The sequence below is a fragment of the Dreissena polymorpha genome, chromosome 2 (assembly GCF_020536995.1).
Source record: "Dreissena polymorpha isolate Duluth1 chromosome 2, UMN_Dpol_1.0, whole genome shotgun sequence".
NCBI classification, from domain to species: domain Eukaryota; kingdom Metazoa; phylum Mollusca; class Bivalvia; order Myida; family Dreissenidae; genus Dreissena; species Dreissena polymorpha.
Window position 1 is genome coordinate 139,791,168 of NC_068356.1, and position 20,228 is coordinate 139,811,395.

The 20,228-nt window shown below is 38.8% G+C and overlaps 1 protein-coding gene across 1 annotated transcript in view; it reads left to right on the forward strand.

The window, feature by feature from the left end:
* The window catches only part of LOC127869203 (von Willebrand factor A domain-containing protein 8-like), a 102,512-nt gene that overhangs the window by 10,188 nt on the left and 72,096 nt on the right, over window positions 1–20,228 (forward strand). The window contains 6 exon segments of the mRNA XM_052411568.1: window positions 285–398; window positions 996–1,121; window positions 2,471–2,709; window positions 3,098–3,211; window positions 4,008–4,176; window positions 4,931–5,025. Of these exon segments, the coding sequence (XP_052267528.1) occupies window positions 285–398; window positions 996–1,121; window positions 2,471–2,709; window positions 3,098–3,211; window positions 4,008–4,176; window positions 4,931–5,025 (857 nt within the window).

Sequence of the window (20,228 nt, forward strand, 5' to 3'; positions counted from 1 at the left end):
GGTTCTTAATGGACTTGATACAAAACGAAGGTCTTGAATGGAATGATATAAAATAGCGGCTTTAACAGACTTGATATAAAATAACAGTTTACTGGAATTGATACAAAATAACGGTCTTTAATGGACTTGATACAAAATAACCGTCTTTGATGGAAATGATACAAAATATCTGTCTTTAATCGACTTGATATATTAAAATATTAAAAAGTTACATTGAAGATTTAAATGTGGTCAACTTTAAATCTATTTTTTCAAGAAAATAATGTTATAACATGTACTTTTAGAGGTTTGATGTGCCTCTGTCCAGAGATGAAGGCTATCTTATACAGTCTGTGGACAGGCAGATAGATTCTGCAATGGTGTCTCTTGTAAAGGGAAGAAAGACAAGCAAATTAAAGGTATGACTGGACGACGTTATTTACTAATAATATTTTGCAACAGGGATACCTATATGACCCTTTATATATAACATTATTGTTCAGGGTAATCGGTATTGACCCATGTGTATGTATGTTGCCACAGGTACTGATACATTCCATGTTTACAGATAGGCTTCAGGTTTACCAGTTAGTCCCCATGTTTGCTACTACAGTCCAAAGTTTATCAATACAGCCTTGACTTAACTAAAACCACATTCAGGTTAACCAATATCACCAACAGCTTAACTGATATTGCCCAGGTTAACTGATACAGTCCCAGCACACTAGGTTTACATATTCTAAAATAGGTTTACCAATGCAGCCCCGCAGGATGACTAATGTAGTCCCAGGGTTAATAGTAAAATAGTATCATAACGGTATCTATTTTTTTTGTTAAATAAATTAAAAACATTTTAAGTTACTTTAGTATCTCTCTTCTTATATTGGCAGATATGTAAGAAAACTATAGAAGCTAAACACTTGCAAAATATATGCCAGTTTATTGAGGTATCAATCTTTCTTTTTTTATATCTGCTTACATCCCCAAAAATAATGTCACTGTATTTTGCGCAACAGGTTGCTGCAGGCAGTTCCAGTGGGGGCAATGACAGCAAGTTCATATCTACGGCGTATCATGACAGTTTTATGGCCGACATGCTCACGTCACATCATGTAAAGGACTTCTGTATTATCGGACCTAGGGTATGTGGAATTGTGCGTTGAATGAAGACTCTGAATGTATCTGAAATAAGGTCAGTAATGAAAGCACAAAATACATGTACACTGAAATATGCTTTTCTCACACATGAATTTCAGTCTTTCATCAAAGCACTGGATGCATTGAAATACAGTTTGTCATTAGAGCACTGAATCCAATGAGTTACAGTATGCCATCATGGCAATAAATTTTTAAAAAATACAGTCTATCATCATGGAACTAAATGATTACAAAAATAGTGTCTGTCATCAAAGCACTTAATGCACTGAAATACAGTCTGTCATCAAAGTTCTCAATTCATTTTAATACAGTCTGTCAGCAAAACAATGCATGCATTCAAATATTCCAATACAGTCTGTCATCTTGGTACTGAATACGTTTTAATACAATCTTTCATCAAGGATCTGAATGAATACATAAATATTGTTTATTATCAAAGCAATGTAAACGTTTTGTAAAGAGTCTGTCTGAAGCTATGAATGCAACAAACAATGGTCATTCACAAAAGCAAAATTATATATTTAGTTAAAAACATAGTTTTTATGCCTCCCCTGGAAGAAGAGAGGGTATACTGTTTTTGCTCATGTCAGTCGGTCGGTCCGTCCGTCCGTCCACCAGATGGTTTCCGGATGATAACTCAAGAACGCTTAGGCCTAGGATCATGAACTTCATTCATCATGATTGGCAGATGACTCCTATTGATTTTCAGGTCACTGGTTCAAAGGTCAAGGTCACAGTGACTAAATAGTAAAATGGTTTCGGGATGATAACTCAAGAACGCTTAGGCCTAGGATCATGAAACTTCATAGGTAGATTGATCATGACTGGCAGATGACCCCTATTGATTTTCAGGTCACAAGGTCAAAGGTCAAGGTCACAGTGACTCTAAATAGTAAAATGGTTTCCGGATGATAACTCAAGAATGCTTAGGCCTAGGATCATGAAACTTCATTGGTAGATTGATCATGACTGACAGATGACCCCTATTCATTTTCAGGTCACTAGGTCAAAGATCAAGGTCACAGTGACTCAAAATAGTAAAATGGTTTCCGGATGATAACTCAAGAATGCTTGCGCCTAGGATCATGAAACTTCATAGGTACATTGATCATGACTCGCAGATGACCCATATTGATTTTCAGGTCACTAGGTCAAAGGTCAAGGTCACAGTGACCCGAAACAGGATTCACACAATGGCTGCCACTACAACTGACAGCCTATATGGGGGGCATGCATGTTTTACAAACAGCCCTTGTTTCAAATTTATTTATATACTTAATACTTTACCTGATGACATCATACTCAGATATCTATATGTGTTTTGGGTTCACAGGGTTGTGGCAAATCAGCTTTAATGAAGAAGTTTGCGGCCCTGCTAGGGTACCATGTGGAGCCAATCATGTTGTACCAGGACATGACCTCCCGTGACCTTTTACAACAGCGCACGACCCTTAGCAACGGAGACACTGCATGGCGACTGTCACCCTTAGTTACCGCAGCAATGGAGGGCAGTTTGGCAGTATTGGATGGAGTGCACAGGATTAATGCTGGCTCATTTTCTGTGCTTCAAAGGTAAGGCATTTTTCTGAATTTGTTAAATTCACAGTTTAAATTGTTTCTTTTTAAAAACTTTCTCAACAACTTCTTTTTTTCGACTATTTTCTAAGAAATACATGTATATGACCAATATACAAACATGTATACAAAATGTAATCATAGCTTTAAAAAGTGTAAAACATTTAGGGATGTTTTACCATAATGTGTCTGAAGCTTGAAAAATGCACACAGAAATATCTACTTAAATGATATTTATTTATATTTCCTCTACTTAACTCATTCAGATAAACGCTGTTTGATTGATGACCTATTAATGTGTTTAAGAATGATTTTTCTAAAACAAATCAATAGGTCATGATCAGTTCTGAAGGGTACAGTATTATTGTATTTCAACCATTTGTAGATTGGTTCACGAGAGAGAATTGCAGTTGTTTGACGGAACCAGACTGGTTGGCAAGGACAGATATGAGCTCATCAAGTCAGAACATAACTTAAACGATGAGGATATGAAAGAAAGGCAAGTTCTTCAATGCTTTTGCAGTTGGATTTAAGTGAATGATTTCTTGAATTGCACATATTTCAAGGATTGAGTCCCAACCTAGGTGCACATTTTAATTATGTTGAGCCTCAATGTGGGCTAAATGCAAATGAGTAAAGTGTTGTTCCATATCAGCCTGTGAAGTTTGCACAGGCTTCTCAGGAAAGACACTTTCCACTTTAACAGTATTTTTTTTCTTTAAATGAAGTATCTTCTGAACAAAATTCCAGTTTAGACAGCAAGTAATTTCCATGATAAGTCTGGGCTTCTGCACAGACTAATCTGGGATGACACTTTACACACATGCACTTAGCCCAGTTTTCCCAGAACACGGCTGATATCCTTTCCATCTCCCACCAGGAACATCCTACCCATCTGATATCCTTTCCATCTCCCACCAGGAACATCCTACCCATCTGATATCCTTTCCATCTCCCACCAGGAACATCCTACCCATCTGATATCCTTTCCATCTCCCACCAGGAACATCCTACCCATCTGATATCCTTTCCATCTCCCACCAGGAACATCCTACCCATCTAATATCCTTTCCATCTCCCACCAGGAACATCCTACCCATCTGATATCCTTTCCATCTCCCACCAGGAACATCCTACCCATCTGATATCCTTTCCATCTCCCACCAGGAACATCCTATCCATTCACCCTTCATTGCTGATCTTGGCTGATATCCTTTCCATCTCCCACCAGGAACATCCTATCCATTCACCCTTCATTGCTGATCTTGGCTGATATCCTTTCCATCTCCCACCAGGAACATCCTATCCATTCACCCTTCATTCCGGATCTTGGCCCTGGCTGAGCCCCCCGTGGTGGGGTGCAGCTCCCAGCAGTGGCTGTCCCCTGAGATGTTGACCCTCTTCCTGTACCACAACATGAGGCCCCTCTCCCAGACAGAGGAACAGGCCGTTATATCACAGCTGGTGAGTAAATTACTGATATTGTTTGTGTTCACTGAGATGACTTCTTAGCTTGTAAGTTTAAATTCTTTCAGTGCTGGAACCGAATTTTGAAGGCCTTTGCAAACAGTTTGGATCCAGACAGAACGCCACAGAACATGGCGTCGCATCAGGATCCAAACAGTTTGCTATTCTGATAGTATTCTTTGAAAAAAAATCGAAGAAAATGCTAATTTTAGAAGTTCAGCTGACGTCATTTTAGCAGACAACAAATTTCCCAGCATGCAAATGGTTAATCTTTGGTTCAGCTATCAAGATTAGGAAAGGTATTATTAGTTTTTTTCAATTTTGATGCCTCAAAAATGAGGTTGAGAGTTTTGTAGTTTTAGAATTTATGTTATTGAAACTATTTAAGATATACACATTCTTCCATATGATGCAAATTATTGTCCTGACTTACCCATAGAAACCAAGTTAATGAATTGAATGCTAGAATGACCCTCTTGGGTCAATTTGCTGACTAGATTTGTTATTCACTTAAATATGAGCTGCCCGTTAGGATAAAAGAGCTTATTTTAGTGCATAAAGTGTTCTCGTAGATTTGCCCATTCAGTCCCCACAGTCTATTCAGGGCCAACACTTTCTGCTTGTATGGAAGTTTAGGTTAAAAGGAAGTAGCTTCAAAATGAAAATCCTCTCTAAGCAGAAACTGTACATGGTATGCCCTAATTCACCACGGCATGGCTCATATTTAATGATCTTCGTCTTTTCTCTACAGGTTCCCAACTGCCCTGACCTCTCCAAATTGTTATCCTTTGCTCACAAACTGCGGAATTCCTCTGATCCTACTGTAAGTACCTTGAGTCCAATCATGTCATGTATGTTGCTTTTTTTGTGTTCATTGTCAAGCACAGTTTGTATACCTGATTTAATTTTGATGTAAGACGCATTTATAATAATATAACATAATAAGATAATATAATAATATATATATATATATATATATAAGATGCTGGAAGATATGTGCTGAGTAAAGATGTATTAAATGCCCATAGAAAATACAGAATGTAAATCTTTAAGATGCTGGTAGATGTGCGATGAACAAAGATGATTTAAATGCCCATAAAAATACAAAATGTTAATCTGAAGCCTAAGCAGGTAAAAATCTACGAATAGCATGATGAATTTACGGTTTATAATATAATGATTCAAGCTTTAAAACAAATAAATAAATTGTATATGTATGCATTTTTGTGTGTGAAAATGTACTTCTGATTTGATTAAAATGCTTTGTTTAGATGAACAGATCTAAGATTTATGATGGTTATTTAATGCTATGCTGTGAATGAGTGAAGATTGATATTTAATGATAAGTCTAGCTTGAGTGGAATGATTTGGTCAATCATTTATTAAGTGCCAAGTCTGTAGGAACTTTTTAAGCCCCCTGGTACGGCTGGCATATAGAAGTCGCACTGTCTGTCAATCTGTTAGTCATTCCTTTTTCCAGAGTTTTTTTTTTAGCTGACTTTGGGTAGCTGAGTCTGCCTACATGACCTAAGTGTGAGTTTCGTTCAAGTCCATTGAGTTTTGGCAAAGTTATGGGCCTTGGGCTTAGAAATTTTTTCTATAATACAGAAACTTTTTTTCTGGAAGTTTTGTTATGCCCCCAGAACAAAGGTTCTGGGGGCATATTAAAATCGCACCGTCCGTTAGTTAGTTAGTCCGTCTGTCCGGATTAGTTTCCGCTCAATAAGTCAAGCAATATTTGTCATCAGATTTTCACCAAACTTGATGAAAATGTGTAAGGCAATAACATCTAGGTCAAGTTCAATAATCAGCTAAATTGACCCAGACAATCCTGAGTTACGGCCCTTGAATCATTGTGATTTTTTTTCTCATTTCTGCTCAATAACTCGAGCAATTGTCATCAGATCTTCACCAAACTTCATGAAAATGTGTAAGGCAATAACATCTAGGTCAAGTTCGATAATCGGCCAAATTGACTCAGACACTCCTGAGTTACAGCCCTTGAATCATCATAAAATTGCTTATGGGATGGCATGGTGTGTGAGTGTCTGTGTGTGTGTGTGTGTGTGCGTGCGTTATACTTTTCTTGTTTATCCGATAAAGTTCACAGTTTTCATCTGATTCTTTTCAAACTTGTTCAGTGTTTTTATATTAATGAGGACGCGAACCCTTGATTTTCAGGTCACTGGGTCAAAGGTCGAGGTCACAGTGATTCGAAATAGTAAAATGGTTTCCAGATGATAACTCAAGAATGCTAAGGCAAAGGATCATGAAACTTCATAGGTACATTGATCATGACTGGCTGATGACCCCTATTGATTTTCGGGTCACAAGGTCAAAGGTCAAGGTCATAGTGACAAGAAAAAGTAAAATGGTTACTTTTTCTTGTTTGTCCGATAAAGTCCACAGTTTTCATCCGATTCTTTTCAAACTTGTTCAGTGTCTTCATATTAATGAGGACTCGAACCCTATTGATTTTCAGGTCACTGGGTCAAAGGTCAACGTCACAGTGACTCGAAATAGTTAAATGGTTTCTGGATGATAACTCAAGAATGCTTAGGCCTAGAATCGAGAAACTTCATAGTTACATTGATCATGACAGGCAGATGACCCCTATTGATTTTCAGGTCACTAGGTCAAAGGTAAAGGTCACAGTGACTCGAAACAGTAAATTGGTTTCCAGATGATAACTCAAGAATGATTACGCCTAGGATCATGAAACTTCATAGGTACATTGATCATGACTGGCATATGACCCCTATTAATTTTTAGGTCAAAGGTCAATGTCACAGTGACTTAAAACAGTAAAATGGTTCTCGGATGATAACTCAAGAATAATAAAGCCTAGGATCATGAAACTTTATAGGTACATTGATCATGACTGGCAGATGACCCCTATTGATTTTCAGGTCACTAGGTCAAAGGTCAAGGTCACAGTGACAAAAAACGTATTCACACAATGCTGCCACTACAACTGACAGCCCATATGGGGCATGTTTTACAAACAGCCCTTGTTTAAAAAGAGCAATATCGAAGCAATAAGTCCAGAATGACTTCCCCTTAAATATGAGAAAATTTTGAAATCCCGCTTGTTTAAGCAATTAATTCCACAGTTTTTATCCAATTATTTCCAAATTTGCACAGTATCTTTATATCAATGATGACTTAAACCCTATTGAATATGAGCAGTATCGAAGAAATAAGTACACAATAATCTCCCTTTGAATTTTAGAAAATTCTCCTTGTTTGCGCGATTAAGTACACAGTTTCCATCTTATTCTTTCCAAATTTGCACAGTGTTTATAACAGTAGAGTGATTCAGGCCCTCATGGGCCTCTTGTTTTTCTTGTTTCCGTTCAATAACTTCAGCAAATGTCATAGGATTTGCCACACTTCATGACAATGTGTCATCGCCCAAATGGAACCAGACACTCCTGAGTTACGGCCAAATGGAACCAGACACTCCTGAGTTACGGCCCTTGAATCATTGAAAAATTGAGTTTTTTTCCTTATAATGTTACGAAGTTGTGCATATAGCAGGTGCACTGTCTGTCTGTCTGTCTGACTGTCTGTCTGTCTGTCTCACTTTGGTGTTTAGGTTTTGAAAAATGCTCATAACTTCTATGCCGCTTCAGATGTATCCTTCATATTTGGTATGCATGTGTATATGGACAAGGCCTTTTCATACGCACACAAATTTTGACCCTTTTGACCTTGACCTTGATTTAAGGGTCAGCGTTAAGGTTTCAAAATCTGCATTTACGTTTCAAAAAAACATTTTTTGGGGGCATATGTCTTTTGGTGGAGACAGCTCTTGTTTACAAACACTTTCAGATATTTAGCTGCTTTTTGGTAGCTTAGTTTGCTGACATAACTTACAAATGAAGTGTGACTTTTGTTATGGTCCATTTATTTTTGAAGAAGTTATAGGCCTATGATTTAGAAATTTTCTCTCAAATAGCTGATGTGAGGCTTCAAAGCACTGGGGGGCATTGTTTTTCACAAATGCAGGTCTTGTTGATAATTATTTTTATGCCCCCATATAGAAAGATCGGGGGTGTGTTGTTTTTGGCCTGTCTGTCTGTCATTTGTTCATTCATTCATTCATTCATTGTATGTGTGTGTCCCAAAACTTTAACCTTCGTTAAAGTTTGGTCATAACTTTTTGAATATTGAAGATAGCAACTTGATATTTGGCTTGCATGTGTTTCTCATGAAGCTGCACATTTTTAGAGGTGAAAGTTCAAGGTAAATCTTCAAGGTAAAAAGTCAAAAAATACAATCCAAGGGAAGTAATAAGCTTTAAAAGGGAGATAATTTCTTAACCTGCCATAATGATATATTTAAATTTTATTTCAAAGCGGCGCAATAGGGGGCATTGTGTTTCTGACAAACACATCTCTTGTTTATGTGTTCTATTGAAATATTGACATAGTGTGTCAGAAAATTGGCAGTTTCTTGATAAATATTTCTTACAAATGTAAATTTAACCCTCTTTCAAAAGTTATTAAAAAACTGTTGAACCAACCAAACTATATCAAACAAACACACAAATGCCCAAGATATCTAGGTATGCAAAACATTTGAACAAAAATGTTTATTTTGAGGCAAAAGAGGGAATATATGATAAAACTAGGTTGAAAGATGAATCAAATAGAAACAATTGGTATCGGACTGTCTGAAATCGAAATCGATTCAAATCAAGCTGTTGGTGAATCGTTGCAGCTGTAATTTGATTTTCATCAAACTTTAACAGAATAATTTCTACAGCGCATATTGTCAAGTTTCATTGCTTAAGTATATTTTTATGCCCCCATCAGGGTGGCATATAGAAGTCTACCTTTTGTATTTGAGTCTACCTAGATGACTAACAGATGAAGTTTAAGTTTCGTTCTAGTCCATAGAATATTGCAATAGTAATGTGCATTGGACTTTGATAACTTCTCTCTTATAACCGTTTAAAGAGGTTTTCTATGAAATGCTTTCAGATATTTAGCTGGTTTTGGTATTTGAGTCTACCTACATGACTTGCATATAGAGTGTGAGTTTCATTCTGGTCCATTGATTTTTGGCAAAGTTATGGGTCTTGGACTTTCAATTTTCTGTAACATAGCTGCTGTGTGGCTTCAAAGTGCAGTTGGGGACGTTATGTTTCACAAACACTGGTTATGTTTAAATGTTTTTTTAAATAACAAATTAAAGCCTCTTTTGGCAACTCCTACATTTTGCCTTCCATTTTTTCAAACTTTAACAAAATTGTTCTGTACAAGTACTACAGCTCATATTGCCAATATTTTGAAATTGAATCATTGTTTTCCTATGTTTAAAATTGCATATAAAAGCTACTGTGCACAATTCCTACATTTCGCATGGGATTTTCACAAACTCTTACAGTGGATTGTCAAGGTTTTGCGATTTAGTTATTTTAAAGGAGTTATAATATAATTGTCCTTTGTTTAATATAAAATATAAATGCTTCTATGTTCAACATGTCCTCCATTTTGCGTGCTATATTCGTCAAACCTTTACACAGTAATTATTATAATAGCATAAATACGTTACCTGCTATCTCCTAGCTACTACCTTCCAAGGTGGGTTTATATATCCAGAAAGATTTCTGGAATCCCGGAGCCGCCACCTAAATACTCCAAAATAGACTAGGTCGGAACAAACTATAATGTTACCTAGGCTAAAACGACACCCTACAATTCAATCTTCTTTCAGGAGAGTGCTAGTAAACAACGTCCATTTTAGTGGTTTTAAATCAAATTAATTTTTCGATCTCTTTACTGTGTACTCGTGGTTTATTGTTTGGGTAAGTATTATAACTTGTTCATCTATTGTTTATCTGTATTATTTCTGGATTTTTGTTTCCTTTGTTGTATTATTTCTGGTTTAATTTATGCCCTATGGCCAGAATGTATTCAAGCGTACACGTTGCTTTCTCGTTTACAATAATAAACTGGGGGAATGTTAATCTTGCCGTGTATTTGTTTAGACAAGTTTTAGTATTTGTCTAACAACTTATTATCAGTGTTATTTCCGGTTATTGTATTAAACTTTTGTTTAATTTATGCCACAAACACGTTTTTTGTGTGGATCATGTAGTACAGAATGTATTCTAACGCGCACGTAACGTTATCTTTTAGAAGAAATAACTAAGAAAATGTTTATCATTTGCAATATGTGCAAATAATGAATTTAACTTGCTGTATAACTATCTGGTCTATGACCAGTTAATTGTTGAATATGTTTTACTCTTGTCTTTCATGTACCGACGGTACAATGGGACCGTCGCCATGATACACAGTGCAAGACGTTGACCACGTGGCTTTGGCCATACATCGGTCTACGTCAGACCATATGGCTCCCGCCATTCTTTGGTCTTTACACAGTACCGGGAAAGACGTCGACCAGGTGGTTCTTGCCAATACGTTAGTAGACGTCAGACCATATTGCTCCCGCCATACATCGGTCTTTGCGTGGTGACGTCAACCAAATGGCGTCGGCCATGCGTCGGTCGACATCAGACAATATGGCTCTCGCCATACTTCGGTCTTTTCCTTGAAATGTCAACGGTCATTTTATGACCGGTCCGTTTACCTGGCACTGGTCATTGTCTGGTCACTGGGGACATGTCCGGTCACTGGTAACTGACCGGTCTGTATACCTGAATGGTCATTGTCTGTTCATCGGGCACTGGTCATTGACAGGTCCGGTCACTGGTCACCGCGGACCGGTCTGGTCACTGACAGGTCCTGGCACCGGTCAATCACTTGATGTTGACAAAAGAAAGATTGGTATTTGTCCATTTGGTAAAACCAGGGGAATTTTACTGGGCAAGACGTTGACCACTAGGCTTTGGTCATACGTTGACCGACATCATTCTATATGGCTCCCGCCATACATCTGTCTTTGCCAGGTGACGTATGACCAGCCTGTTCACCCGGCACCGGTGCAAGTCACTGGTCAACGGGTATTACCCGAGACTTCACCGGTCATATATTAATATTCCTCTTCCTCTGACTTGTCATCGCTGGACTCATCGTCTGCTTCCACGGGCCATCATCACTACAGGATTGGACATCTTGCACGCTCTCCTTTTCCGAGCAGTAATCAGCGTTGATCTTTGAGAAACAATCATGCTAACTTCTGGTTAGATGTTGGCTCAATGTCAGACCATATGGCTACCGCCATACTTCGGTCTTTTCCAGTAATGTCACTGGTCATATTATGACTGGTCTGTTCGCTGGGCACCAGTCACCGGTCATTGACTGGTCAGGTTCGATCACTGGTTACCAGTCACCGGGTATTACCCGATGACTTCATCTGTCGTTTAATGAAGTTTGATGGGTATCTTCTACCTTACATAGTTGTATAACCATGGCTGCTACTCCATCAGATCCCAATTCTTTATGGATTCAGCATTATTCAGGACACTTTGCGCCTTTCATACTGATACTAGATGTTTATGAAATACCTACATCTGGTATTCCTACTTCTGTCTCAGTCGGCTACATGCAGACCACAGGTCTTGCTGATGGTTTGGCTGAAGTGGGCTCGGATTCTAACATTGAGGCCGAATTTTACTACTGGGCCTCTATTAATCAGGTCTGTGAACTTATACTACTTAAAATTTGCTAAGGATCACTTTTTTTAGTATGTGTAATTTGAAGTTCACCCCTAGCTAGATTTAGCCAGCGTCATGCATCAATGATACATCAATACATACAAACAAAATCAAAAACACACATTCAAAGTCAAAACCTGAAAAATAGCAATTTAAATTAAATTAAATTGAAGATAATGTGAAAATAAAAAGTGATCCTTAGCAAATTTTGAGTAGTATATGTTGGAGACCTTAGATTATGACTTTTGACCCTACCCTTCCCTGTTGGCTACACGCTCTGTAGGCACCGTCATGGAACAGTTAGTCCACTATTGTGAGCCCGGCAGTATTAGCAAAGAGAAGCCTCGCGTTGAACTGTGCCTTTCAATTGGATTTACTACGATGTTTGTTCTAAAGTCACTGGAACCCAACATATAACAGATAGCCCTTAGGACCTGACTGAGCTTAATCCTTTGATGGCGGTATAAGCTACAAGTCCCCGGTACCCGACCCAACTACTGGTTTGGACCTTTCCAAACTGATGGGTCTGGATTCTGACATTAACAAGCTTCGCTTATTATGCCAGTTGTTTCTACCCCTATCTTAGTTCATTACTCCATGTTGGAGTATTGGGAACTGTGAGAGAGCCGATCCATAGGTATAGCAAACCAGCTAGAACTCATGGCGGCCAAAACCTTGTAGATGGCTTGGGATTTATTTCACTCAGTTCCTGAGGAACTTCGTGCCTTATTACTTCATCTTTCACAGACGATGCAGTTTTAATCACATAATGCTGCGTCTTCAATGTCCGAGATACTAAGGATCCCTAGGGACCTTATCTCTCTTCCCTGCCTCAAGTTCCGGTTGGATCCAAGCGTGAACTCGATCAAAACTGGTCTTTTGACAGCAAATTATGTTAGTTTTGAAGGAAGGATTCAGGCAGCATCACGGCTGACCGGGAAGACCAGATCTTTGCTTCTTAGCGAGAAACATTCTGGTCAGTACCAAGGGGCTTTAAAGCCTCCAGCTTTTTAACCCCTGGCAACCTCGACAGCCAAGAATGATGCGAAGAACAACCTTTCTCTAAAGACTTTCTTCTATTCCACATCTGGCCCCTAAGAGGCCATCTTTCTATGACATGCCGTCTTTAAAAGTCGTCTGGTAAGGATTTTTAGAAAAGGGCAACCCAAACCGGGTCAGAAGACTGTCAAGCCTTCGACCAGCAATGGCGGCCCTAGGGACCCCGCTTTTTCTACTTCATCACCTCTGATATTGGAGGTACCAGTGGCGGCCATACTTCGGCACTTGGGTTATTGATGGCGTCTATAATTTCAGACGCAGGGGTTATTCCTTTGTTACAAAAGGTGGTTCAAGACACTTATTTTGCAGGATTTTACTGTTTTCTTGTATTGGTTCAAGAAAAACTGCTACTGGAGACTGGTCATAGACACTTCAACACTTTTTCTAGTCACCAACTTTCAAGTCTGATCGGAGTGGAGAAAGTTCGGCTTACAGCGACTTTTCCCTTCCGGTCCTTGACCACGTGACTCCGGCCACCGATCAGTCATTTTCCGGTCCGGTCACTGTCTTTCTGCTGGGACGTCTTTTCTACGTCCTCTTCAGCACTATCACTCATCTTGTTGGCATTGATCTCAGGACAATCTGCTTACTCAGATTCCCATCCTTTCGTCTTTAGTTCCCCAATATTCAGTGGTGACTAGACTAGGAGTCTCTTGGCAGGAGTACTGCTTCTTCCACCACAACCTTCATTATATCTCATACGGATGTGAGCAGGGAAGGTTGGGGGTTCTTACCTGGAACCACTAAGCCTGATAATCTCAGGTAGGTGGTCACCTCAGGAGTGTCATCTGCACATCAACAACCTCAGAAAGCGAGCAGTCTTTCTAGTTAATTTTCGTTACCTACACATCTTTGCTACTCCTGTGTGATAGTGTCAACAGATAACACATCAGTCGTGGTTTACATCCAGGAACAAGGGCAACACATTCTCACTCCCTGTATCTGGAAACCAGGAACTTACTTGTTCTTTGCAAGAACCTCAATATTTCTCTCGTCAAACACATACCAGGTCGTCTCAATGTCAGACAGTTTGTCTTGCAAACACCAGTTCCTTCTGTCGGATTGGACATTTTATCAGGAAGTGGCCAACCAGATTTTTCTCACGTTTGATTGTCCACTGGTCGACCTGGTTGCGACCAGAGACAACTACAGACTATCTCTGTAAGTGAGTCCAGTTTACGATTTAGCAGCGTGTGTGAGTGTCGCGCTTTCGTCTGCTTGAGAACAACTGGAAGCTTACTTCTATATCTCACCCATTATATTCCCCTAATCTTGGAGAAATAAAGTTAGCTCTTGCCATATCTTCCAGGAGATTCTAGTTCTACAACCTTCTCAGTTTCCTGTACGACTGTTCCAGGAAACTTCCTCACAGGTCAAATCTCCTATCTCCGAGAGACAGATTTCATACGGATCCGGACATGTTTCACTACACATCTGGTCATTATTTGGCAATTTATATAGAAGAACGTTTTTCTGTCAGGGCTTCAACCCTCTGCAAGGAGAAAGTCCACCTAAACAATGCATGATGCTTTTTGGAAGCTCTTTTCTGACTGGTGTATTCAAGGACATTTGATCCCCTCAATCACTCTGCTAGACGCATAATGGATTTTCTTATCTATTTCTTTGATGAAAAGAAATTTTTTCTTATCTCCAACAAAGGATACAGACTATGCTTTTGCATACCTTGGCTTTTCGTAAGTCATCACAAGTCTGTGCTGACCTAGCTTTTTCGGAACTGTTCCCAGCCATGGAACTTCAACACCCTTTTCTCATCCCCTTACCTCTAAATGGGACTTGGCTTGCATTCTTTGGTGGCTTATTTATGATTCCTATGAACCCCTTCATCAGGCTTCTTCACAGTTCCTAACCTGGAAGACCGTTTTCCCTCTTACTATGGCTTCAGCCAAAAAAGGAGTGAAATTCATGCTTTTTTGTCAAAGACGGCCATCTTCATTTTGATCCGATGGCTCCATCAATTTGTTGAGTCAGCCAGACTTCCTTGATTAATATCAACTCCCCTTTATGGCTTTCTAACCCTTCAAGGCCCAAGTCTTTCTAACCCTTCAAGGCCCAAGTTTTTCTAGAACTTGTGGACATGAAGATGAAGAAGACTTTTCTGCCCAGTCAGGGCTTTGAAGTTCCACTTCAGCAGAATTTAGTCCATTCGAGATTCTCGCAAGAGACTCTTCATTCCCTTTTATAAAAAAATGGGGGTTGGAGCGATGTGTATGCGGCTTCTATTTCTCCTTGGGTAGTAAGGAAGGCTTACTCTTCTCTCTCATCTAGGTATTCATCCCTTGTTTAAGAGCAGACTGCATGAATTACGAGCTCTGTCAACTTCATGGGTGTATTTTTATCACATCCCATTCTCTGACATGCTCCATGAGGTTTTCTGGAGGAATCCGACCACCTTTTATCTTCATTCTCTTGAGTACCAATAAGACAACTTGTATTTGTTGGATCCTATTGTGGTTTCACTGAACAGCAGTGGCTTCTACGACATAGACATACTTACTCTTAGCTGAGAAGTCAAGTCAATACCGTACTAACGAAGATAAGCTGATTATCCTGGATTTGGATTCTGCTATCTTTAGCTGATAACCCTAGATATGGGTTCTGCTGTGATAGGGATTGGGGAGCTACATGCGAACCTTCCCGTAGCAGCTGCAAAATCAGCTAGGATATAGTAGGTCAGGTATTAACAGGTATTAAAACAAATTTTTCAAGTAAAATTCATTTTAATTTGTTAAATATTTACCTTCTATCGGTGAGTCCCACCTCCCACCACGCTCTTCGACTAAATATTGGATATATTGAAAGAAGATTGAATTGTAGGGTGTTGTTTTAGACTAGGTTATATTATACTTTGTTCTGACCTAGTTTATCTTGGAGTATATAGGTGGTGGCTCCCGGCTTCCAGAAATCTTTCAGGATAAATAAACACACCTTGGAAGGTAGTAGCTAGGAGATAGCAGGTAAGTATTTAACTAATTAAAATTAATTTTTCTTGAAAAATATGTATTGTTTTGCTGGATTTCGGTTGTTCGGTCGTTCGTCTGTGGGTAGACCAGTTCGTTTCCGTTCAGTACCTTATCAACGAATTGACCATTTGGCTTGATACTTCACATGTGCATTGGCCTTGGAAAGTAGATGACCCCTATTTAAATTGGGGTCACTTGGTCAAAGATCAAAGTCACTGTCAAAATAAGTGTGAAAATTGTTTCCGATCAATAACTCATCAACGAATTTACTGATTGGCTTGATACTTCACATGTGCATTGGCTTTGGACAGTAGATGACCCCTATTGAAGTTGGGGTCACTAGGTAAATGGTCAAAGTCACAGTCACAATAAGTGTGAAAATCGTTTCTGATCAATAACTTGTCAACAAATTGACCAATTGACTTGGAGAGTAGATGACCCCTTTTGAAATTGGGGTCACTTGGTTAAAAGTCATGGTCACAGTCACAATAAGTGTGACAATCGTTTCTGATCAATAACTCGTCAAGAAATTGACCAATTGACTTGGAGAGTAGATGACCCCTTTTGAAATTGGGGTCACTTGGTTAAAGGTCATGGTCACTGTCACAATAAGTGGGAAAATTGTTTCTTATCAATAACTCATCAACAAATTGAGTGATTGGCTTGATACTTCACATGTTCATTGTTCTTGGACAGTAGATGACCCATATTGAAATAGGGGTCACAAATTCAAAGCCCTGTTTGGGAGGCATATGTCTCCATTTGAGGAACTCTTGTCTCCTAATGCTACATTGCATATTTTCAAGGTTAAGCGAGTGCGTTATTTTTCAAGGAGTTAAAGCTTTTTTTTTTAGCTCACCTTTGCACAATTTGCTCGTGGTAAGCTTTTGTTATCACCTTTTGGCATCGTGCGGAGTCAATATTTGCCTTGTTAATACACTAGAGGCCACATTTATTGTCTGATCGTCTTGAAATTTGGTTAGAAGATTTGTGCCAATGAAATCTTGGACGAGTTCAAAATAGGTTCTGGTTGGTTGAAAAACATGGCCGCCAGGGAGCAGGGCATTTTTCCTTAAATGGCAATGGTAAAACCTTGTTAACACTCTAGAGGCCACATTTATAGTCAGATCTCCATGAAACTTGGTCAGAAGATTTGTCCCAATTATATCTTGGATGAGTTCGAAAATGGTTCCTGTTAGTTGAAAAACATGGCCGCTAGTAGGGGGGGGGGCATTTTTCCTTATATGGCTATACTAAAAACTTTTTAACACTTTAGAGGCCACATTTATTGTCCGATCATCATGAAACTTGGTCAGAAGATTTGTCCCAATAATATCTTGGACAAGTTTGAAAATGGTTCCGTTTGGTTGAAAAACATGGCTGCCAGAGGACGGGGAATTTTGTCCTTATATGGCTAAAGTTATCCCCTGCCATAGGCGGAGGGATATTGTTTTGGCGTTTTCCATCCGTCCGTCTGTTTGTCCGTCCGTCCGTCTTTCTGTCCATCCATCTGGCACTTCATCTTATAAGTGCTTTTGTAGATTTCATTGAAACTTGGTATAGGTATATATATGTATAAGAGGATGATGCACGCCAAATGGCATTGTACACCATCTGTTAATAACGGAGTTATGGCCCTTTGTATCTTGAAAAAATGCTTTTTAATATAAGCTTAGAGCTTTATCTCCATTAACACATGAACCGGAGCCATGAAACTTGCCATAGTTGTTCTCAATCATCTGGGGGCGCTTCACATTCAACACCCATAATCCTAGGGGCTAAGGTCAAGGTCACACATTGAGGTCAAAGGGCCCATTCAATCTTTTCCGAAAACTTTTGTGTCCTGAAGCATATTGGCGGGGGATATCAATTCAACGAATTTGCTTGTTAAAACTTGTTAACACTCTAAAACTCACATTTATAGTCCAGTCTTCATGAAACTTGGTAAGAACATTTGTTCTAATGATATCTTGGATAATTTTAAAAGCGATTCATGTCTGTTGAAAAACATGGCCGCCAGGGGGCCGGGCATATTTCCTGATGTGGCTAAAGTAAAACCTTGTTAAGACTCTAGAGGCCACATTCATTGTCTGATCTTCATGAAACTTGGTCAGAAGATTCATCCCAATGATATCTTGGATGAGATTCGATAATGGTTCCTGTTGGTTGAAAAACATGGCCGCCAGGGGGCGGGGCATTTTTCCTTAAATTGCTATAGTATAATCTTGTTGACACTGTAAATGTAACATTTATTGACTAATCTCCATAAAACTTGGTCAGAATATTTGTTTCAATATCAATTGATATCTTGGATGTTTACACAATAGGTTTCGCTCTGTTCAAAAATGTGGCCGCCAGGGGGCGGGGAATTATGGCTATAGTAAAACCTTGTAAGAAATCTAAAAGTTACATGTATTGTTCACTATAGTCAAACCTTGTTAGAAATCTAAAATTTACATTTATTGTTCACTCTTCATGAAAGTTGGTCAGTACATTTGTTCTTATGACATCTTGGGCAGCACACAGGTCAATTCCTTTGTATCTCAGGTGAGTGACTTTGGGCCCTTCGGGCCCTCATATTTAAATTTAATATAGAAGCTTCTGTGGGTAACTCCCGGATATTCTGTTTGCAATTTTTGCAAAACTTACAGAGTAATTATCTGCAAGTTTGTAAATGTTTGTCCACTGCATGAATGTTAGGGAATTGTCCTCTGTTTTAAATTACATAATACCAGGCCCTGCCATTGCATTTTGTATGCCCCTGGTAAGATGGCAAGGACGCTCTGCCCGGCATTTAGTTTCTGGTCACATATCATGATTTTGATGTTATTGGATGTTTAGATTTTGCACTTTATCAGAAATTTCTTTAGGAAAATTGTTGCAAGGAAAGTCGAGATATACAGGGGATATTAATACGAAATAAACGCTCATCAGTTTCCTTCTGATATGTCTGGAAACTTAGTGGCATTTAAATACCAGTTTCCGCCTGGATGTTGCCATCTTGATCATCACATGATTAACCCCTCTGAGAGCACTAGTGTTTCATTTTTCTGTTTAATATTACTTGTTATGTAAAAACAATCACAAAGCTTTCTTCACTTTTAACTGAATGTTTTACCATATGTGTTTTCAAAGGACAGGTTTAAATTAATTCTTATTTTATTGTTAGCTCACCTGAGCACAACGTGCTCATGGTGAGCTTTTGTGATGGCCTTTTGTCCGTCGTGCGTTGTCCGTCGTGCGTTGTCAACATTTTGCCTTGTGAACACTCTAGAGGCCACATTTATTGTCTGATCTTCATGAAACTTGGTCAGAACATTTGTCCCATTGACACCTAGATTGAGTTCGAAACTGGGTCATGCTGGGTCAAAACTAGGTCACTAGGTCAAAAAAAAACACAAAAAACCTTGTGAACACTATAAAAGTCACATTTGATGCCCAATCTTCATGTAACTTTGTCAAAATGTTTGTCTAAATAATATGTTGGTTGAGTTCAAAAATGGTTCTGGTCCGTTGAAAAACATGGCCGCCAGGGGGCGGGGTAGTATTCCTTATATGGCCATAGAGAAACCTTGTGAACACTCTAGAAGTCACAATTTTTGCCCAATCATCATGAAACTTGGTAAAAACACTGGTTTCATTGATATCTCGGACGAGTTGGAAAATGGTCCAGATCGGTGAAAAAACATGGCCGCCAGGGGGCGGGGCAGTTTTTTTCATATGTATATAGTGAAAACATGTGAACCCTCTAGAAGTCACATTTTTGGTCCAATATTCATGAAATTTGGTCAGAAAATGTGTTTTTTGGATATGACGGTTGAGTTCGAAAATGGTTTGGATTGGTAAAAAAGCATGGCCTCTGGGGGGGGGGGGTCATTTTCCTTATATTTATATAGAAAAGCAGCTTGTGAACTCTCTAGTTTAGCATGTTAAGGGAAGTAACTGCAAAATGGCTTTTGAAAAATTATGTTGAATTTACAGAGTTGTCTCCCTTTTTAATTTTTTTTTTTTAAGCACAAGAAGATTAAGTGGAATTAATTATAAATGATAGTTTTACATTCTGGAACATAGCAAACTTTTGAATATGTTTTTTATTGTTTAATGATTCTGTACAATATGGCATTCTTTTGTCAAACAATTAGAGCGAGACTTTACGATTTTTATATGTGTTAAATTGTAATATATTGATAAATACATGTTACAATAACACAAAATAGGCAAGACATTGAAGACGAATTTCATAAAATGCAGCAAAGACAAATTAGCGCCCAGAGCCGATGGTGACGAAGATATTTCGTACATATTTTCCTACAATAACTGAAGAATTCGTCTTTTTATTAGGATCGGAGTTAGTGTTTGTGAGTTGTATGAATAGACAT